Source organism: Phoenix dactylifera, chromosome 5 (assembly GCF_051530095.1).
Source record: "Phoenix dactylifera cultivar Ajwa chromosome 5, Ajwa_hap1_PhDact_Kaust_v1.1, whole genome shotgun sequence".
NCBI lineage: Eukaryota > Viridiplantae > Streptophyta > Magnoliopsida > Arecales > Arecaceae > Phoenix > Phoenix dactylifera.
Window position 1 is genome coordinate 1,863,867 of NC_143194.1, and position 23,267 is coordinate 1,887,133.

A 23,267-nucleotide genomic window follows, 5' to 3' on the forward strand; every position below is an offset into this window, starting at 1 on the left:
GTAGCAATAGTACTGATAGTAACAGTGGTAGAGGTGGTAGCGATGGTAATATCTAAGGTGATAACAATGGTAGTGAGGCAACGATGATTGTGGTTGTAAAAATCATGAGTTTCTTAGTTTGAAAAATATTGAAAGTAACTATTTCTTACTTTTATTATATTAAAAAAATAATAAAAATGACTTTTAAAAAATAAAAAATAAAAATAGCAGTACCAAATATATATTTTTTTTATTGTTGTTATTTTATTTTAAAAATATAAAATAAGAAATAAAAGTGATGTTAAATAGGTTCTAAGTAAATTAGGTTTTTCTTGTAAATTCTTAATTACCATAAATACATCTAGACATGAAAAAGGAATTAAATGTTTTTCTATTTTCTTATATTTTTTCTTATTGAGAAAACTTCTCTCACAAATTTTTTGAGAACTTATTTATCAATTTTATTTCATGCATTAGTTGCAAATTCACATACCTCAATATTTTTGTGAGATTCATTTTGATGTAAGCTTATGTTGCTGCTGTGACGTAGATTCTCAATCATTATTATTTTTTAAACAACATGTTTTTGGTGATATTAATTGAAAAGCAATATATTGCATATAACTTTAATTACTCGAACTAGTTCGATCTTAGTTAAAAGATAGAGAACTTCAAGGTTTCCGGTCAATGCAATTACCTAAAAAAAAGGGTTCCAATTATTGTAGTTGGTAAAGTCATTAAGGGTTGATATAATTATATAAATTCGATTCCTTCCATCACAAGAATTTTGGCTAAATGTCCTCCTAAAATATACAGATAAAATTATATTTGATGGATAAATTAGGTCTTTGTCCTAGTGGTCATTGATCATACCTCTCTACTTAGCAACAAGAGGTTTTGGCTAAATTTTGAATTTGAGTTACTAAAGTATAAATTGGTCTCCCTCCATCTCTCTCTTTCTCAAAAAAAAAAAAACATGAAGAGGATATTACTTTCCACCTAAAGGGAAAAGGGCAATGAAGTTCTAAACTCTTCAAGCCCCGAGGTACCTTCTTACACTTTTTCAATAACCAGACAACTCCTACTAAGAGTCTTAAAATCATGAATTGCCAAAGAGAAAAGCTAAAATATTGCAAGCATAGAGAGGCCAGAAGAACATAACTTTGAAAAGAAGATGCTTGATTCACGCGGCCTCATATTATATGTTTGCAATAAACCTAGCTACAGAAGGTAATCAGAGTCAGATGAGTCATTTGCCATCTCGTTTCAAAATATTTTAAGCGTTTAAAAAGCTTGATCACGTTTACTTTAGGTTGCTTGGTATAAGCCAATTGCAAACGTGTCTGATACAACTGACTTGCAAATATAAAAGTATTTCAGGCTATACAACTAATCTGATATTGTCTTAGAACAACAATTGGCAACTTTTTTATAGACAACAATTATTGTGGATACCTCACCATTAATAAAGGACAACTTGTAGATTTCATGTGAATCATAACTAATGCATGGCTCTCCACAATCTTACAATTAGCTGCTTCCACTTGCATATCCCCACATGAATTGTACGAAATGAAGGTATACGCCATTATATTAGTTCTATATGATGGCATTAGCTCATCTCAAATGCACTACTAGCAAGCTATCAAAGTTGAAAGTTCGATGACCACTGACTACCGACACATCTCATCATAGTGCAATTAGAACTTTGATCCATTGCATGCTATATGCTGACAATACGAATGTGCACAGGCTGGCCAACTATATATAATAATGCATGTCCAAAGTCTAAATACAAAATGTCCAAACAAATCTTTAGAAATCTTATCTCTATGAGCCATGTGGGACAAGATATTCTTTCATTATTTTTCTCATAAACAGCCCTTAACTCTTACAATTACTTGAGAACCAACATACCCGCCCATCAAAAGTTATGATTAAAATAAGAAATAATCATGTAAAAATTTCTAAACTATTTTGGGGTTTTTAATTTTCTCTTGAACTTTAATTTAGTGCAATTAGGTCAAAGAATACTGGCTATAAATTTTATCTGGTTGTTGTGACAAAATTATCATGTAATATCACATAAGGTATCATACTCTTCTGCCCTATATATATAAACTGGTCATGTGATATTACGTGTCGATTTCGTCACGGTGGCTGGATGAGATTCATAGCTAGGGCTTAAATTGAGCGAATTTAAAAATTCGATGACCTACTTGTATCAAATTAAAATTTAGAGAAAACCAAAAGCTCCGAAATAATTCAAAAAATTTTATGTGATTATTCCTTAAAGTAACAATGCTGAAATATCCATGCTGATGAATGGAACTATAACTAGATTAACTCACTGATGCACCAGCTACATTGGTACTATGACATGCAAGAGTGCATACTCCAATCAATAATGCCATCAATGACACTAAATAAACTCTTCCTAACACATATTGCTACGTACGAAGTCACATGAAAATTACCAAAGCCTGTAGATTCGGATAACGGGCGTGGCAGTGGCTGTGTGGGATTTCACGCAGGAAATCTAGCGAGCAAGATCCGTGATCCCCGGTTGGAGCTATCCCAAATCCACCATTCCTCCTTGTATTGTTTCGTTGAAGGAGAGATTCGCCTAGTTTGGCTTCACGTGCCCCCCGCTTGTCCACAGGAGAGGGCGCGTCCATTATAGAAGCTTTCACCAAGGGCCAAACGCCAAAACTCACCTATTGCCCAGGTCTCGAAGGAAGCGAAGTACTTTGCACTGGGAGTTGGTGGAGAAAACCAGCACTTACGTTTATTAAAGCTCTAAGGTGGTACAATATGTAATGACTCGGTTATCATAGTTTTGTGGCCACCAGGTGGGGGGCTCCATGAAGTGCATGCATGCCCTCGCAAGATTCCAGGGGGAGTTGGGTGTCTCGCAATCCACAAATGGGTATTAAGATAAGACCTTGGTAGAAGCTTGGCTTATCAAGAAGGATGGTCCCCCTTGGTTGTCTGATAATTGTCCACAGGGTGTCTCTACAAATCTTAAGATTATGTTCCTATAGTGGCGTGCTGTCCTACTAGATGATAAATCCTAGTAGATAGGCTTGCTTGGAGGCTGTAGTGGATCAGCTTAGGATAACATCCTTTATATGGACACTATGGTATAATTGTTTGATGATAACAGATGATTTGGAATGATGAGGAAGATCATTATTTCTTTTTTTTTTTTTTTGAGATATGGATATCCCACCGGCCGATAGGAATTAAACAGGAGATCAATGGGTCAATTTCTTGATGGATAACTTGGCTTAAGCCCTGAGACCTCGGTTCTTAATTTGCTTACGAGTGGTAAAGAAGATGTGTGACCATTGAGCCGAAGCTCGGGTCATGGAAGATCATCATCCTCACAGATTTTTTCCGTCAAATTAGTATGAGACCGGCTGTAAAGAACTACTCTCGATTGAGAAGGTCTAATACAGAAAGATCAAATTGTATTAACACTTTATCAACCCTCTAGAAATTGATGTCAAATTTAAAAAAAAAAACAAATTAATTTGTAAACAATATAAAAAAGAAACTTAAATGCAAATGTAATCTTATTTCTCTTTTGTATTTTTATAGTAATTATGAATTGAGTTATAATATCAAATATTTAAAAATAGGAGATTAACAAACAACTCTTACTAATGTTGAACAAAAAGCAACCTGGAAGGTCTAGGATTAGTGCTCTCAAAACTTTTACTATGGGAAGACTCAATAACTAGGCTTATGGATCCCAAGTGAAATTTCTTAAGCATATTCCTTTATTAATTTAGCATACACACACACACACACACACACACACACATATATATATATATTAAGAGAAAGAAGGGAGACCTACCTATACTATAATTATACAACTCAAGATCCACGGGGAGGCACCATCTAAGAATCAAAATCAAAATCTATGATTGCTAAATAAAGGGGTATGATAACTAGTTACTTCCTTTCTGAAAAAATAAATAAAATTTATCTAAAATCTTGACATGGTCGACTTCGAATATTATGGCTCTAGATATTACTGGGCTATGGTGCTGCTAGTAATATTGCTCTATGGAAGATTTTTTGGAAGAGAATTCTTTGTGTGAGGTTTTCTCTGCAACAATTAGGAGGGGATCTATGTAACATCCTAGAACCTCACTCAAAAAAACTAGTCGGAAGGTATTATTTAGATTTCTCGACTTTTACATACTCCATTTAAGTTCTAGCTTCCTCACCATACTAAGAGTCCAAATTCAATCAATTTCAATCACAAACATTATTATTAGTATGTGTTTAGATCCAAATGGATTCGTGTTGTAGTATTCCTCACTCTCCATAGATCATGTACCAAGTTGCTATGATATTATTTAAAACAACTCAGAAGTTTATTCAAAAAAGCTCTAGTTAAAAGGTATTATTTGGGTTCATTAGCTTTGTATGATTATCTAAAATTTCTCTAATGCATAACTGATATATAATTAAATACACGCACACATGGGTTTCCACAGTGTTTGACCTAGATGATCTCCGAAGCAGTAAAACAGTTCAGCGTGCTCTATTTCTTTTCCGTTTTACTTTGGAAGTATGGACTTTATTTGCAACAAATGCAGGTTGGCAGCTAAGATATCTAAGCTGGGATTTTGTTCAGTCACCTTGCTAAGCCTTCTTCAACGAATGAAGAAGGCTTCTTGAGATTTCAAATCGCACGATTGCATACATCTTGTGGCAGATATGGATGGATTGAAATATGAGTCTATTCCAAGGAATTTATCGACGTGCTCAGCTTGTTTTTTTTCATTTTGCTATGTATCATCTAAATGTTGAGAGGATTTGGATCGAAAGAGATTCCTTTACCGGATCAAGTGCAAAGTTTAGAATTGGTGTCATCCTCTCATTTCTGACATCCATCATTGGTCATCCTTGGTAATTGACTGGAAAGCCTTGCACACTTATTACCTTGTAGAAAACCAGGCTGGTATTGCTGCTAATATGGGATGCATTCTTCAAATTGAGATCGATATAGCTAGACTATTTCTTTTCCTTCTGCTTCTTTTAATAAAATTTGCTACTCTTTTATTCAACTCCCAAAAAAGCAGTACTACTTTGAACAGGAGACAAATTGAACATCATTTAAGATAAGCTAAAGTAATTCAATAGTGTTACTCTTGATTTGTTAAAGCTAGTATGATACCTATATTTTGTTAAAGTTTTAGCTATTAGCATCATGGGAAAACTATATTTTCTTTATTGGGAGTTCATGAAATCTCATGGTGCAATATTTTAAAGAAATGGAAGGGACCAGTGGGAAGACAAATGTTATCAGAAACATGTGGTGCTACAATTGGCTTCCATACACCTACCAATAGGCCAAAAAAGAAACAATTGTCAAGATTTGTAGAGATGACATAACAGGAGCCAGTGGACATTATATAGTGAAGGGATCAACTTTTTTGATAGTCTAGATCTGCATCTACGTTTCATAGACCAAACAGATAAGTGGGAATGGGCCAAAGAGTCGCTTATTCCAGGACAGAAGCCAATGGAAGGGCGGAAGGACAGATTCTACTATGTGGAGGATCTTGGAAGGACGGATTCCACTGAACGTGGAGCCTACTATATCATCTGTGATTACTGAATCACTGGCAAGCTCGTTTACCGAATTTGAGAGGATTTGGGATCCATCTTTGAACGTCTATACCAATGACTATTAGGTCACGCGCGCTTTGAACATCTGCATCCATCTATAAATAAAATAAGAAATAAAAATTATCCCATATTATATTTCTTTCAGCTAAAAACTTTTAGATGCCAAAATTTATCATTTATCCTGGATTTTGAAAACAAAACCTTAGCGGCCCTCGATCCACTTATAGTAATGAAAGTCTTGTGCCAGTAGCCATAAGTAAATCAAGTTTAGTATGTGTTTTTATTTCAAAACATTAGATGAATTTAGGCCTACAATGTGAGGACTCGACCGGGTGTATGTTTAGTCTCATATTGGTTCTTCGCCGAGGAGATGTTGGGTACTTATATAGGACTAAGGAGTCCAAAAAATACCTTCTGAATAGCCTTTTGGGTGAGGTCCTGGGTTATATATGGATTAAGGAACACTGCAGCATAGGTTCATAGAGGCCGACCACAGGCCGATTGTGGTGCTTGTAATTAGATTTGAATGAATTTAAATCCTTAGAGTGATGAGGACATCAGAGCTTGAACAGGGAGAGTATGTGAGGATTTGTCCGAGCGTATGTTTAATCCCACATCGGTTATCCGCAAAAAAGATCTTAGATATTTATATAAGACTAAAAAGCCTAGAAAATACTTTTCGGTTAGCCCATTTGGATAAAATCCTGAGCTGTTAGATGCAAATCAATCCAACTTGAATGTACTGCTTCCAATCATAGGTTTTATACTATCATTGAATCAACGGGCTTGTAGCCATAAGTAAACTCCTAATATCATCTTCCTCGCTCAAGTGTGTATCTTTGTCCGTCTTCAAATTAATTAAGATTACACAATGGCCAAATTTTGAAAATACCAGTTTTCCTGAATAAAAAACCTCCTGCAAAAATTTTCTCGCTTTCATGTAATTAATTTACAACTATTAATGGTGAAACTCTTGCAGCGGTTTCATGTATTAAGAACATAATAAATACTATAGCCATTAAAATCAATCATCATCATGGATAATTACAGATGACGATGATCATGGAAAATACTGAAGCATTTCTTTGCTCGAGTCACTTCATCAGATAAATAACATATGTTCATAGGTTGCACAAAATTTTAAATCTAAAATTCTAATCAAATTGCTTCTATTATATGATAATTGTTATTTACCACTTATCCCAAAAATTTAAGCTGACATGAGAGGGTCAATGTATATCAGGTGGAGTAGCAGTAGCTAGAACAGGATAATGGTCAACAAGGGCTGTTGTCTTAATTCTTATCATGTATATATAACATGAAAAAATAAAATCTTTGTAATTTTCATAATGGTCATTATGCTGAATCTTGAATAAAGCTGACTTGTTAACAAAATTTTCTTACATGCAAATGCTAATAATAATTATTCTTTCTGAAAAATAGTAATCTAGGACATCAAGAGGAGGCATCAAATAAGAGGATAGAAAAATGCTCAAACAGCAGCTTGGTGAATCCCCACTCCGAGTGTTTACACAAACAACGCAACAGAAGCATCTCCATTGCCAGAGCGATGGACCACACCACCAACCTCCGACGATCACAATGATGAGCAGAACGCCAAAGACCGCATGATCTACTTCCGGTTCTGATTGCAGCGAGCCGCCTCCACGATCGACGCCGCCACTCCTCCCGGCCGCGTTGCCATCTCTGGATCGTTCCGCATCTCTGCCCCCGTCACCCTCTCCGCGTCCGCCCTCGTCACCGCCTTGTCCGCCGGCAGCTTCGCCGTCGCGTTCTGCACAAAGAGCACTCTGGTCAGAGATCTCTTAATCTCTCTAGGTGTGACCCTAAACACGAGAGGGCTGCTTCCCGTTTTCACGGATCCGATCCGAAACAGGTTCGCGGGTCGGGTTCGGATCCGTATCGCGTATATTACGACCTTATCCTCATCAAGGACTCTGATTTACGATTTTGCCATCGGCCTGGGTAATGATAGCATGAGTAAATTACCGACAGGACGTCGGCGAGCTTGGTCTTGTTCTCATCCCGTGTAATTCGGGCGTTGGCGTCGGCCGCCGCCTGGGCTGTAGCGGCGACGCCTCCTGAAGCCACCATGTTGGTCCCCGTGGCCCTCGCCTCCGCCGCCTGGATCGCCGCCGCGTCGCTCCGGTCCACCGGCTTGTTCCCCGCCGTCCTTGCCGTCGCCTCCAGCGCCTGTCCGATTGATATCGCCGAATCCCTTCCCCTCGACCCTCCTCCGAAGCCACTCGTGGCCGCCGATCCCGGTATCTCGTATTCCCCCACCACCTAGCAAAAATAAGCGGCTTCCTTGTAAAAGCACGGTTTCGCAAAGAACTTCGAAATTCGTGCAGCTTCTGGGGCGCCTATCTCGGATGAACCAAGTGCGACTATTAAAGTCCCCATGTGAGGGTATTTGGGTCATTACGAAGGAAACGCCTGTAGATACTCCCGTACCTGGCCGGCGATGGACTCGGTGAGGACGCGGCAGCCGGGGAGGTGGATCTCGGCGACGGAGACACCCTGACTGGCGGGGCCGTCGCCGACATCTTGGTGGCCCACAAAGCCGGCCTGCTCGTTACGGCTGGCGGCGGACATCATGACGGCGGCAGGGCCGCCCGTCGGGGTGTGGCCCAGCACCAGGTTCTCGGCCGACTGCATCATGGCTGCAGCCTTAGGTGCGATGGGCTGGTCTTCTAGGCCCCCCTGGACGTTAAACACGTCCCCATACTTGACAGGTTGGGTCTGGGTCTGACCTTCTTGACGCCTGGTTGGTTGCTCTTGGCTCATCGATGGATGCTTGGGAATTCTTATGGGGGTAAAACGTAAAAGAAGAGGATGAAGGGAAAGGGTTAATGTCCTGAGGAGTTGTATATATACGAGGGAGCGCAGGAAGGAGGTTTGGACGTGTGGAGGGATGGCGAGACGTTGAGAGATAAGAGGGAATGGGTTGCTTGTTTACGGACACGTTGTGGGCCAGTTGTGGGGTTGTTGACCAGTCTGACATTTATGGGCAGACCATGGAGGATATCAGTAACGCGATCAAGCAACTATGTGGGTCAAGATCTCGGTTTGCAAAGATGTCAGCTTGTCTTGGACATGAGACACGGTGACAATTATCTTTGCTTGTTATAGACTATTATCTTGGCTTCACGTACAGAAGGGATAGGGGAGGTGGTGATAATCTACTTATCACCCAAACTCATTTAAGCCAAACCCAAAACTGTTTATTTGAGGTTTGATTTTGTGCCGGTTGGCAGATCAGATCATGAATTTTCCAACCCTTATAGATAAGATCGAACCCTTTGAAACACGAAAGAAGCTAGGATTCATCTTAATTCCTTTCCGACCACAAATCCGCTGTTGGTTCGTATTGAGAGTACAATCCAATCATCAACATCACAAAAGAAGATCGATCATTTTTTTGAACTTTTGATACAACCCGCACTACAAAACTTCAACGCTTCATTGATTGCCACATGGCCCACATCCTATAGACAGCAACTAGTATTTAATTAGTATATATACTACCAAAGATAGGCTACCCTATGTATTGGATATTAGTTCTCCGTATTGTTAAGTACATCTTACATTTGAAACTCCAAGGACAAAAAGAACCTTTTCTTGAAGCGTAAAACCACAAACCGATATATTTACTGAATATTTATTCTATTTGAGCTGCACGAATAGTTAACCACAAATTGAACTGATTATTGTAGAACACCAGCTTGAATCCAAATCAACTAGTATTTAATCAGCTTATATATTTTTGTAACCGTAAAAAAAACAAGATAGAATATTTTAAAGATTGAATGTATTGAAAACCATGATTTTTCTTTTGGAAGAAAAATTCTTGAGATCCTCTTATGACAGATATGCCAGAAGAGAGCCATTAAGATTTGGTCCCAATCCCCTCCTCAACCCCAATTGAATTTTTTCAATCTCTAAGAAGTTAAGAACACAAGGAGATCAGGTGGCCAGCCATTCAACTTGAGATATGAATTCAGAGATGATCAACGAAGTCTTGTAAAAGGATACTTGAGGAAGAGTTAGGAGGTAGTTTCCACAGCTGTTCCACCCAAAGGACATCCAAAGCCAACCGCTTAACTTTTCTGTGCAAGCATCTCTCTGTATGCAATCTGTTCTTCAAAGCAAGTCAAAGAACCACTTTGATCTTTTATGGTACCTTATATTTCCAAATTACTTTGTAGTAGGGATACTAGATTCCATTGGTATTAATGAATCTGTAGTAAATAATCAATATTGAACTTGTATCTTGGTTAGCTTTCAAATAGCTCTAACATGCGGAAGATCTAATTACTGTGATGATTCCAGCAGAGTGAGTGACCCAAAAAGTTCTTCGAAAAATTTTTATTCCCATTTTGCGAGTAATGAGAGGTTCATACTTCTTATGTTCTTTAGGCCTAAACCACCTTCTTCTTTATCTTGACAAACATAATCCCAATTTACAAGACAATGTAAGCCATTAGCATTTTCTCTCCCAATCTAGGAAAAGGCATGCTTCATTTGGTGTATCCTATTGGAAACCTATTTTGGTTGCTTAAAGACAAACATATAGTAGGAAAAGTCTTCCCCAACTGGATAGTAATCTCCCTTTCCAAGAGACAAGTCTAGCAGCAATCTTCTTCAAAAGAGACATCCAATTCTGTTTTGCAATTGTATTATCACTTATAGGCAGAATAGTGAAGGCAGTTCATTATGATGGCAAAGATGGAAGCTTCTCTATCATCCATGTTAATACACAGAATAGAGCTTCTGTATAATTAAATTTTGATCCTCAAAGCACCTTCAAAGGCAAGTAGTCAATGATACTCTCCTTCCTAGCACAAAACAATAGGCTATAAAGTATCAATTTCTGATGTTGTTAAATAAAGGTTGTTCCCAATACCTTTAATGAACCCAGCTATCCTTGCCTACTTGAGGAGTCTCAGTACGTAAGGCATTGCTTTAAACCTTGCTTGCACTATCTTCCAGGGGAGCCATTCATAAGGAGGGCAATTGATGCCTTCATTTTTCTGAGACCTGGCTCTCAACACAAAAAGGAGGAATACCCAATGAGCTTTATTAAAGGCCTTTTTTTTTGCTGAAAATTATTAAAGGCCTTTTCGAAGTCAAGTTTGCAGAGTACTTCTTCTTTCAGTTCAACTGCAATAAACAAAAATCTCATGAGCACTCAAGAAGTTCTCAATGATCGAGCGCCAGTTAATATAAACGACCGACTGTAAACGAGAGGGGAAGAAATTTTGCCAGATAGGTTGCTAGGACCTTTCTGATAACTTTGTAAAACTATTCAAAAAAATAATCGGGCAAAGATCATGAATGGTGAGAAGGCCATCTTTTTTGGGAAATGAGAGTGATACAAGTAAAATTAATCCTCAAAAGGTCAAGGGTACCTTTGTTGAAATCATCAATAAATACATAAGATGTAATTATTGTTCATTGCATGATCATCTGTATGAATATATATGTTTTTTTAATGTATGCCGATAATTATAATCATATGATACTCGATTTGCATTTAGTTTTGCAAAAAATATAGTATTAAATTAATTGAATCTTATTTAGCAATATAAGATTGGAATCTGTACAACTAGGCAGTTGAGTAAGAAGATTAAACTAGACACGGCAGTTGAGTAAGAAGATTTAGACTTGCCACGTTCATATGGCCTGCCAATCATGGATGTAACATTATAGTTTACCTCCATAGCCTGAATAATAATATTATAGATTGCCAATCACTGAAGCATGACCGTAGAAAATCCAACACCAAAAAGATATCTATCATCAGATCCAAATCTTACCAATAAGAAAATGACAGATATGTTATTATATCACAATTAAATAAAATAAAACATGATCAACATATTACAATTAGTTTATGATATATGACATATATGTATATATCAATTTATTCAAGCCGTGCTGCATAATTGATATAAAATTTCTTGGTCTTTCATTTCAATATTATTTATTTGCCAAATTTTACTTTTAAATTATTTATATTAGTGTGTGCACGAAGGAAAAGAAGACGGGGTTCAAAGCAAGAGAATGCTGAGTTTGAAGATAATAGCTGAGCCAAAAATAGTTAGCGCATCTTGGATGGCCAGATGAGTAGTCAAACTATATAGTTGAACCTCTTTTTTTAATTTATCGATGGAACTATTTATTGATTTGATATGATAATTAGTGGTACTCTTTATGGATTGATTTGATAATTAGTTTTTTCGAATTTTGTTTTCTCTGTATACGTTGCATGCTTTCCAAGACTATGCCTAAGCGGTTATGTGCCTATGTCACATATCCGATTTGAGCAAAGGTTTTATGGTGGGACACAATAATGTTAGATTTCGTGGAGAACTGGATGGGGTTGGCCGAAGGCGGAGAAGTGAGGGTTGGCCGAGAGTCCCTTATAAAATTCTTGATAAATGTAGTGCTTGGGATCCAAGAAATGTGGTACGAGACAGACCTCGGTATCCTTCCAAGATGATGGCCCACTTTTACCTCGACATTATACACATCCGGGAGCTCGTATGAAGCATTATTTTTCCAGTTAGATATGCTTTCGGATAAGCAAAATTTATTGGCTAAGACGATCGGTTACACCAAATCCACACGATAACCATAGTAGGCAAAACGCGAGACTGCAAAACATCACCTTCACTCGCTCTAACTCTACATATACATGAAACTGACTCGCACACATAACTAAGACTATCAAGCAACTCCTATTTTTTTCACCACGAACACCAACGCCATCATAAGAAGCCTAAACCTGCGGGTTCTGATTGAGCCTTGCCGCCGATGCTACGTTCTCCGCCACGCCACGCGGGTGCGTCGACACGTCCAGTCTATTCCGCATCTCCGCTCCCGCCACCCGATCCGCGTCCTCCCGCGTCACCACCTTGTCCTCAGGAAGCTTAGTAGTCACATCCTGCCATCGTATTCGTAGTATTCTAAGATGTAAGTAATCTCTTTAATCTCCCTAGAAATGTCTATAAGAGCACAAGGTTGGATATGGCTTGGAACCCAGCGGATCCCGGCATAGAGAGATTTTGCCATCGGCAGGGCAGAAATACTTACAGTTAGCACGTCTCTGAGCTTGATCTTGTCCTCCTCACGCGTCAACCGAGTGTTGGCGTTTGCTGCGGACTGCGCCTCGGCGCCGACACCCCCTGGCAGAACCTCATTCAGTCCTGTCGCCCTCGCTTCCGCTGCCTGGATCGCCGCCGCGTCGCTCTGGTCCACCGGCTTTTCCCCCGCCGTCATCGCCGTCGCTTCGAGGGCTTCTCCAATAGTAAATGCATCGCCATACGCCACCCCAGTCGGTGTTGTCGTGCTCACCGGCGCCGCCGTCTCATACCTCCCCACCACCTTGGCAAAAGCCAAAATATAATTTAAAGAAATTGTAATTCCGTACTCGGATCTTATCCCCCTACTTGTTATATTATACCTGTCCGCCGACCGACTCGGCGACGATGCGATGGCCGGCGAGGTCGGTCTCGGTGACGATGACGCCCTGGTCAGCCGGAACGTCGCTGACGTCGCGGCGGCCAACTAGCCCGGCTCTCTCATTCCTGGCGGCGGCCGACTGCATGACGGAGGCAGGCCCGCCCTTCTGTGTCTGGCCTATGATCTGGTTCTCGGCGGACTGCATCATGGCCGCGTCCCCGGGTGCAACCGGCTCGCGAGCCAGCTCCCCCTGGACGTTAAACACGTCCCCATACTTGATGGGCTCTCCTTGGGCGCGGGCGCCGGTCTCGGCCTGTTTCAGTTGAGTCCTCCTTGGCTGTTCCTGACTCATCCTTGAAGAAGACTGGGTTAATTTGGTTCTTGCAATAAAGTTGCAGTCCTTTTTACTACCGAATGGGACTTGAGAACCGTATCTAAAGAGTGTTTTGAAGGTTGTCTTTGGGGTGTGGGCATATATATATAGGCGAGCGGTGGAACGAGGGGAGGACGTGTGGAATCTTTTGGTGACACGTTGAGTGCCAGGTGGAATCTTTTGGTGACACGTTGAGTGCCAGGTGGGTGTTTGTGGAGCAGCAGCCGATTAATTATCAGAAAAAGGCGTTTCTTTTGAGCGGTGGAACGATAGCGGCGGTCGTCGCCGACCTGACATGGGGATACGGGAATGGATAGCCTTGCGGAGGGAGGTGACCGCCTAAGCGTCAAAAAGAAAATCTTGGAATGAGAATACTTTAATTTTGTCTCGAATTGTTGGTGTAACTATTACGTCCACAGAAAAGTTGCACACAACTATATATCATGTGATCGAAGCTATCAAACAATCGAATTGTTCATGAGCAATCTGGGTTTGACTTGGAAGTTGCATGATGTAAGTTTACAGTTTACTCGATTAGTACTTCTTATTAAACTTCAATAAGGGGTATTGGCTAATTTATGGTAGGGACGTTTGTTCAGCAGTAAAGCATTTTTTAATGCACAATTCAATGCCTGAAAGTTGGAAAGCAGCTTATAGCACCTTTGATTCTTACAAGAATCAGATCATGTGCTCTTGAACTGTCCCATTAGCATCCGATCAGTCTTCGTAGAGCTTTGTACAAGATAATAGCAAAAATTCTAACCAACAATATACAGCCTATTTTGGAAGAATTATTATTCCGATGTAGGGGACTTTTTGTGATGGGCCAAAATATCTCTGATAGCCACCAAGGTGGTAGCCCAGTTGGAACGGGGCGTTTGCTTCCAACCAAATGGTTCCAGGTTCGAAACGCGCGGGCGTCGATTAAATTCAGGGACCGGATGCCCCACGCCTGGACACGGGGTCTGGAAGCGCTATTAGTCGGCTGGTAGCCTGGGTGGTGCCAGGTGTGACGTACTCACACGGAGGGTCGGGTCGGGTAACCGAGCCGGCCCACGGGTGGGGAGGGTATGAGTAAAATAGGTCGGGGTGCCCAACACACAACTCGGTCTACCCGCATCGAACATTCTCCTGGCGGGGTAGGGGCCCAGTGGTCGGGGCTGCTACGCGGGGGTGGGCTTCTCCCTTCCTCCCCCCTTCCCCTTTTTTTTAGCAAAAAAAAAAATCTCTGATAATATTTTGATTGCTCAGAAGATTATTTACAATCTGATGAGAGCTCCCAAAATAAGGAGTCTTATGGCCTTAAAGATGGACATGGAGAACCTCTATAACTATGTTTGGATGGGAATTTCTTTGATACTCTTTAATGCAAATGGGATTCCAAAATGTTTGGATTAGGTGGATGAGATGTTGTATGGAAGAACCGTCATTTGGCTTACTTATTAATGGCAATCTTATGGAGTTCTTCTAATAGAATATTGGTCTGTGCTAGGATTGCCCATTGTCCCCATATTTATTTATTCTCTGTGCAGATACTTTGTCTAGGTTGCTGAATTTGAAAGTCAGCCAACAGCTTCTCCATGTATGTCAGCTTGTATCGTCTGCATACCCAATATCTCATTTATTTTTTGTTGATAAGTATCTTCAAATTGCTAGAGCAATTTTGACGAATGCAGTTGGGCTAAGAAGGCTAGTTGCGGATTATTGCTTGATGTCAGGGCAATATGTTAATGTTTAGATATCCACTACAAAATTAAGATTGATAACCGTATTAAGCATCGAATTAAAGTTACTTGGGAGTGGAAGAATGTGAGAAGGTCTGGAAACACTTGGGGGTTCCCAGTACTGGAGATATTTTACAGACTAATGCTTATGGATGTATTTATTGGAGATATTTTACAGATTGATGCTTATGGATGTATTTATCCGAAGGCTTTGTAAAGCAGTCAATCGAACAACAACAACAACAACAACAATACCAAAAAAAAAGGTTTATTGGGCATGCTCTACATCATTACGACTCTCTTACTCTCTTTGAACGTGGTCAGACCGGTACAAACTGGGATTAACACCCATCATGCATGTTGAAATATTTAGGGAAGAAAAAAAAAGAAAATTATATTTCTACCCATCAATTATAATATACGGGAGCAACCTTTATATAGAACTAGAAGGCCTACGAAGTTTGGTAAAACCAACTAAGTTTCGCACAATCAATCAAGATGAAGTTTGGTAAGGCCGACTAAGTTTGACACAATCAGCCTTTATGAAGACCGACTATGTTTGGCTCAATCAATAGTCTTGCAATAATTCTAACATCCTCCTCAAACTCAAGGTGGTAAAGTGGACATCAACTTAAGTTTGAAAATAAGAGATCGAAAAATGCCATGAGAATGAGCTTTGGTGAGGACGTCTGCAGCGAGGACAGATCTCAGAAAAAATGTAATCAAAGCTCAATGATGCTCGTAAACGAAAGTACCATAGAAAAAGAGAAAGAGACCTCGAACTGAATGATAAAGGAACCGAAGACAGCAAATAAAACTGATGATTGAGAATTTAGGTGGCACCATGCAGAGCTGGAGCAGCCTTTATATAAAACTAAAAGGCTGACGAAGTTTAGTAAGATCGACTAAGTTTGGTACAATTAATTATAAATCAATTAAGGTGAAGTTCGATAAGACCGACTAAGTTTGACATAATCAGCTTTCATAGAGGCCGACTATGTTTCGCATAATCAATGGTCGTACAACAATTCAAACAAGGCAGGAGCCTATCTCAGTACTACTTGGAATTCATCTATTGAGCCGGTAAAATTTATGCACATTCAAAAATACAAGTCACAGCTTGAGGTAATTAAAATTTTTTTGAGAGATTAAAAGCAGTTACTGATATGTGATCTAACATGATTGCGAATATAAATGTTCTTTATCCGTGAATAAGCTTTGTTTAAAGAAAATCAGAAGGACAGTAGATGACAGACTTGCCAAATAGAAAAGGGGAAGTGGAGGTAATAATGGCAGACAAAAGCGGTCAAGATGGAATTCTTTTTTAATTGATCATCACGTTCTGTCCTTTATACAATTATTTGTCCTTTCAAATTGTCTTTGACAGAGGAAAAAGACAAGATGACAAATACCTGTTAATTTAAAATTTGATCCTCGTAGCTTTATCCTGACAACTTTGTTATCTTATTCTGTGAACTTAGCTGCGCATGTACCTAAAGTTCTCTTCAAACAAGCAACGATTTGTCAATAGATTTCCAGCTACTTTTCACATGGGTCATTTTTTAATATGAGAACATTTATGTTTTTATTTACCTAAGTTCTGCTGTTATTCTCACACTGTTTCTTGCTGTGTGTAATCCGAGCATTGAATGATTGCATTTATGAGAGCCCATTTTATTTGGGCCTAGGCCAGCCTGAGTTGGGCGACTTAGCATGTGCCCGGCACAGGAGAAAAGTCATTTTTCTCTCCAAGTTTGTAGAAGAAAAGAGATCCAAGGCTCGCCGAACTCCGATGAAAACCCTAGGGCTCGATTTATAAAAAGCTCTCTCCTCTTCTCTTTGTGCATCAACGAACTCCAATCAACCGCCACTAGATTCCATCAAGGTCCTTTTGATGTCCGTCGAGAAGTCTTCACGAGCAACCATAAGTACCTTGTCGGTAACGGTCCCTTCTCCAGTCCCAAGGCCGTTGTTTTAGCTGAACTAGCACCAGATAGTCACCGAAATTCATGAATTCAAGCCACCCATATTTTGGTTTTTTCCCTCCCCTATTCTGACTTGGTTCTACTTGATCTGTCGTTATTCAAGGCCTAGGCTCATGCTAGAGCTCTAATTAGGTTCTCGGCGACCCCTATGACTGGAGGCGGAGCCATAGTCGGCTGGTGAGCCGGGCAACTCCATTTTTCTCCCTATTTTTTGGCCGATCTAGTGTCGGTCCTTGTGTTCCTTTCTCTGTCATTAGAGTTCATGTGGTCATGCCATGTAGCCGACCTGATAATGATGGATCTAGGGTGTAACAGCTTTCAAGTCAAGTTAAAATGATTTATAATTAATTATTTCTCAATCCAAATATTTCAATAATTTAAGCGTTTCTCATTTGAATCTTGTATATATATATTCCTTTAGAAAACGTTTATATTGGACACCCTTGATGGGCTCCATGAACAGCTCCAATCTTCCCTTATGAAATCGTGATACTCATCATCCATACATTTACTAAGGAACATAGCTCTAGAGTGCAAGCAGCAAGAGAGACGTACGTCTATTAATTCATGTGTGTGATGGGGCCTCTCAAACTGGTGACGTTAGCAGGTTTCGTCCAATCCATCAGAAGCAAACTAGGCCTCACGGGTCGATCTCATGAAGGAGAGAAATCCAATATTCTGTTTTGGATGATCTAAGTGTATTACCTCAAAGAAAGCCCTTGACAATTTGAATTCTCTTAGTCGGCCACCTTATAGACAGATATCTCTGAGAACAGGATTTAGCGAGGTTATTATGACACGTAACAGATGACAGGTGAGCCTTACATGAGCATCTTGTCTTACATGAAGCAAGGCTTCATTATTTGTCATTTATTGGTGGAGGTCTAGCCTGTTGCGTTTATATCTATTCGGTGAAAGTTTGTTGATGTGACTTTCAGTAAGGTTGTGATCATTAAATTAGATATTTGGCTTCATTATTTGGTAGAACAATTCAGACCAAACTTGTTTATTCTATTCCTAATTAACGTTCCACCTTCCAAAAGACGTAGTAGCCAGGCTTTAGTTCAACACGTTTGAACAAGTGTTACCCTTCCAAAAGATCACCAACAGTACAACTCAGCCATGCTTACATCTTGGCATGCATCATGCATGATAATTAAGCACCTGTCATGAATATGTCATGAATGAATGTGACCCATATACAAATATTTTTATAGTAATATTTAAAAAATATATATTATTATAGTAAATATTCTCTGTAATATTTACTATATAAATCCTATATTATCATGGTGCAGAAGGTTAAAAGAGCTTACACGTTGCGCTTGAAGCGTGTGCATGTGTGTATGTATATATATAACATGTTTCTTTTGGCTTTTACGCACGGCAGTTGCATCATGGGAGGAAGACGAGATGAATTTAATATCCAGCAACACGAGACTGGATCATAAAGAGGGAATTTTGTATTCTATGTTATCATATGTTTCTATAGACTTTTACGCTTGGCAGTTCGTATCGTATCTTAGCAGCAAATTTTAATTCATCCAAGGAGGAAGAAGACATATGAATTTAATATATTACACTGGGAGACCAGACCATCTATTTCACAATATATTGTTGCTGTTGAATTTTCCTCCGAATCTTTCAACAATTGATTAGTGAAATGTCACTGTTGTGTAATTATATAAGTACGATCAAGCTGATCAAAAAAAGTACAGGGAAAGTTATAACCAATCTCATTATCATTATCAATGGAGAATTCTATGTGGCTTATTGTCTCAATCTGAACAATTCAGAGGGCAATGCTTTTACTCGCAATCCATATATATACCTTGTTATTTTTGTGGGGTAGTTAATGAACAATTCTTTCTCAGTCGATGCCTTAATTATTAACGTCTGTTGACTGGTTTTGTAACATCCGGTCCACAGGCAAAGGATGGTTTTAAATTTCGATCCTGAAGATCCTAACATTCTCGTTAGACTAAGGGTTCAAATTTATTGAAATCTAATCATAAGCACCACGATCGGCTCGTGGTTAGCCGCAATAGATTCGTGCTGCAGTGTCCTCTAATTTATACAGGTTATGGATCGGATCTGCTCTGATGTCATTTTGTAACAACTTATGATCTCACCCAAAAAGACTAGCCGGAAGATATTATTTAGATTTTTGATTCTGTATAAATACTCAAAATCGATCCAGTGAATAATTGATGCGAGAATAAATACATGCTTATATCTCAATGGAATAAGATTTAGGGATATGATTAGGTTTTGAAAATTCGAAACGTGGCTTAGGGACCGCGTGGGCCAGGAATTGAAGTCCCGGTCAACGGCGTTGTTTGCTTATAGCGCGGTCCACCGGGGGACCGCTCAATTCATATTTACTTAGTAACGCATCTTTCCTAGTGTTCTGAAGTGGTCCGGACACCGCCAGCTGGGGTTTCTTGGCATTGCCTCTGCCTACCGCACCAATATAATTGTTCCATGTGGATGAGGTATAAGAGCATATGCAATTAACCTAGTGAAATTAGGCAACTTTGTGTTTATCTTTAGTACTTTCTTGACCACTTGACTTTCACCATTAGGCCTCATTTCTGTGGTATATGGCTTTTCCAAGAAAATGTCAATTGTGACAGATGAATGAAAGCCATCAAGAAGTAGAGTAAATGGGCCCCAATTACCTATCTTTTTGTTCCACAAAATTTAGCATCCATCACCAACCATACCTTGGTTTTCCCACCCCCTTGTGTCCTTTTTATTATTATTATTATTATTTATTTATACAACGGTTGCTCACACAGAGAGAATGTGGTGCAAGGATGATGGAGCAACTATATAGCATGTCTAGAAAAATTTTTTCTGAGTGTTGAATAGTGAAGAAGGCGATCCAGTCCACAGCTCTGTTCATCTTTCAAAACATCTGCATAGTCTGAAAAGAACTGCAGCCTCTTACCATCCTGCATGTTAGAATCATTATAGGATCATTAATTGATTGATTGTGCCAAACTTAGTCGGTCTTATCAAACTTCATCAGCCTCATAGTACTATATTGGCTACTTCCGTACATTGTAATATACAGACATAAATATAATTTTTTTCTTTCAGAAATATACTGCTCCTCGCCAATCTTTGTTCCAAATCTATTTGACAAGGCTGAGTCCGAAGATGGTATCCGCCCCTAAGACCTTTTTGTCCTTCAAAGCCCAACTTTGCTGTGGTCTACTGTGAGCCATCTTTTACCAGTTTCTCACCAACCAACACTTATCTCGGTGAATTCTTAAGCTGATCGGCGCCCAGGAGTAGTATATGCCATGCTCGGTCTCCACAATGATAAGAACTCTTTAATTCCTCATAATGATAAGAACTCCAACCTTCCACTCCTGATCCTTCTTCCATGGCAAACAGAGCCTCTTCTGCATCGCAAGCTAAGGTATTCCATGTCTTCCTCGCCTCATCGTTTCTGCTGCTGTTTTTCTTTTATCTTTCAACTCAGATCCACCCTTCATATCCTCGAGCCATCGTTAGAGGAAACTCGATTCGATCTCCTGAAGATTTCGACGACGGATGCAATGGCCTCCACAGATATGAAAGCTCCGAGGCAAAGTGCAGCTACTTGACATCCACGGCCCGATGCGATCCCCAAGGATACATCAATTACCTCCACTTGTTCTACTGCGCTTGTGGCAACTATCCAGCTCTCGGTTGCATCTTGCTGCTCCTGTGGCTTCTCTTGCTATTCTACCTTCTGGGCAACACAGCAGCCCGTTATTTCTGCTCAAATTTAGAGGGCTTAACAAGGCTGCTGAAGCTACCCCCCACCGTTGCTGGAGTTACTCTTCTTTCCTTGGGGAATGGTGCCCCTGACATTTTCTCTAGCATCGTCTCCTTCAAGGATCCTGACACCAATGTTGTTGGCCTGAACAGCATCTTGGGTGCTGCTCTCTTTGTGTCATGCGTGGTTGTAGGAACCATAAGCATCTGCGTCGGCCCTCGCGAGATCGTCGTCGACAAGTTGAGCTTCATTAGAGACCTGGGCTTCCTCCTCTTCGTTCTTTTGGTTTTGCTGATGATCAATATTATAGGCAACATCAACGTGCTCTGCGCTTTGGCCTTCACTTCACTCTATGTGGTTTATGTGCTCCTCGTTTCTATTGGACATCTCTTTTGGAAGGAGGATGAAGAGGAGGATCTAATTGATGTCTGCGCTCCATTGCGCAGCGGCAAAACCTTTTCATTCCAAGCAGCAGAGCATGGTGACTTGGGGGCTCCTCTGTTAAGTAGCATCGCAGAAATGGATGAATCGATCTTGACAGCGGAAGAAGAAGGCCGATGGGCTAATGAACCAAAGGCTGCCAAGATCTGCTTCAGGATCAACTCATCAACTTCTTCTTGGTTTGGCAGATTTCTGTACCTTCTAGAGCTGCCTCTTTATCTTCCTAGGAGATTGACAATTCCAGATGTTTCCCATGAGAGATGGTCTAAGCCATATGCAGTTGCTTCAGCAACATTTGCACCAGTTCTTTTGGCAGTCGTCTGGGATTCCAAGAGGGAAGGAAAGGCTGCAGAGGAAAGAATGGTGATCTATCTCTTTGGTGGATTGATAGGGATGGCTTGTGGTATTGCTGCATCTTTGAAAACTAAGAAGGATGGACCTCCAACAAAATTTCTATGTCCATGGCTTGCAGGTGGCTTCCTTATGGGTGTTGTTTGGATCTATATTATTGCTGAAGAGCTGGTTTCTCTGCTAGTCTCCACTGGGACTGTATTAGAGATAAGCCCTTCACTTCTAGGACTCACTGTCCTAGCCTGGGGTAATTCTTTGGGGGACTTTGTCGCCAACGTGTTTGTGGCACTGCAAGCAAAGCCAGGTGGGGCCCAGGTGGCGATATCTGGATCCTATGGTGGGCCCATCTTCAACATCCTGGTGGGCCTGGGCCTCCCCCTTATCTTCTCCTCATGGGCTGCCTACCCTTCTCCCTTGGTCATCCCAAAGGACCCCACCATGTTTCAGACAATGGGGTTTCTGATTGGTGGCCTGTTGTGGGCCCTGCTGATGTTGCCTTGGAGAGGCATGAAGCTTGACAGGGTCTTTGGCTGTGGACTCCTAACTATTTATCTTTGTTTTATGTCTCTGAGAATTGTAGAGTCACTTGGGTTGCTTCAGCTTCAATAACAATGGAGAAATTTAGTCCAATTGGTGCAATAGATTGTGGGCATTTTATTTTTGTTTTGCAAGTATATCCAATTTTTTAGGGGGGAATTAGTGTTATTTATTTTTTTATTTAAATATTAGGTCCAGATCCACTTGCTTTTGACATGGAATAGAAGGTTCATGCCACTAAGAAACTGGAAGTTTGCAGTTATATAGCAACTTACATAATCAAGGTTAAGGTTGAAACTTTGGGAGAAATTATATTCTGCAATGTGTACACCATGCCAATTATCTAGCCTCCTTCCTATGGGCCGGGCCCTATTCATCATGCTCTCAAGGAAGGAGACGAGCTGATTGGCGTGGTGCATGGCATATTGATACACGCAGCATAGGGTATAATTTGCCAAATTTAGACTCAATTTATATATTTCTGCATGACAGTGCCTAACTTGGATTGTCCTTAGGTTCCAAAATGCCCATTCAATTTCACAATTAATAGCTTGGCAACATTAGAGCTCATTTTTAAAGGGGCTTCTAAGTCAAACCAGCATTCAGACTCAAGTAATAGAGTACAATCAACATGCCATATTTTATTCTTTGGGTGACCCAAATTGGGGTTTGGATTTAACCTCTGTCAAAATAGAAACCCATATGATAATTGTATCTCACCGGCACTTGGAAAAACAAAATTATATACAATATAAAACTAGAACCATACGCTCTCCTTTTTGTCTCTAGTATAAGCAATACCACTCTTCTCCTTGTCAATTATTTTGAAAAACTAAGAAGATCTCGAAATCAAAAAGGCAATTTCCCCCAAAGTTTCTTCAAAGCGAGAGAAAATTATGTTGGTCTATTACCTTGATTTTAGTAAGAGTGATCTTCCAATGTTCTTCCAGTCCTTGATTATAAGA

The 23,267-nt window shown here is 40.1% G+C and overlaps 3 protein-coding genes across 3 annotated transcripts; 1 reads left to right on the forward strand and 2 right to left on the reverse strand.

The window, feature by feature from the left end:
- Positions 1-6,119: 6,119 nt before the first annotated feature.
- Positions 6,120-12,098, reverse strand: LOC103712604 (late embryogenesis abundant protein D-34-like). Its single transcript, XM_088721301.1, has 3 exons — positions 8,107-12,098; positions 7,642-7,938; positions 6,120-7,426 (listed from the first exon to the last, which is right to left on the reverse strand). The coding sequence occupies exons 1-3, from the start codon at positions 8,437-8,439 to the stop codon at positions 7,265-7,267; spliced, it is 792 nt and encodes a 263-aa protein (XP_088577427.1). The 5' UTR covers positions 8,440-12,098; the 3' UTR covers positions 6,120-7,264.
- A 129-nt stretch (positions 12,099-12,227) lies between these two features.
- Positions 12,228-13,584, reverse strand: LOC103712568 (late embryogenesis abundant protein D-34-like). Its single transcript, XM_008799121.5, has 3 exons — positions 13,121-13,584; positions 12,751-13,041; positions 12,228-12,601 (listed from the first exon to the last, which is right to left on the reverse strand). Exons 1-3 carry the CDS (start codon positions 13,469-13,471, stop codon positions 12,437-12,439), a joined length of 807 nt encoding a protein of 268 aa, XP_008797343.3. The 5' UTR covers positions 13,472-13,584; the 3' UTR covers positions 12,228-12,436.
- A 6,728-nt stretch (positions 13,585-20,312) lies between these two features.
- On the forward strand, positions 20,313-22,395 carry LOC103712569 (cation/calcium exchanger 1-like). Its single transcript, XM_088721305.1, has 2 exons — positions 20,313-20,631; positions 20,727-22,395. Exons 1-2 carry the CDS (start codon positions 20,513-20,515, stop codon positions 22,372-22,374), a joined length of 1,767 nt encoding a protein of 588 aa, XP_088577431.1. The 5' UTR covers positions 20,313-20,512; the 3' UTR covers positions 22,375-22,395.
- The last annotated feature ends 872 nt before the right edge of the window (positions 22,396-23,267 follow it).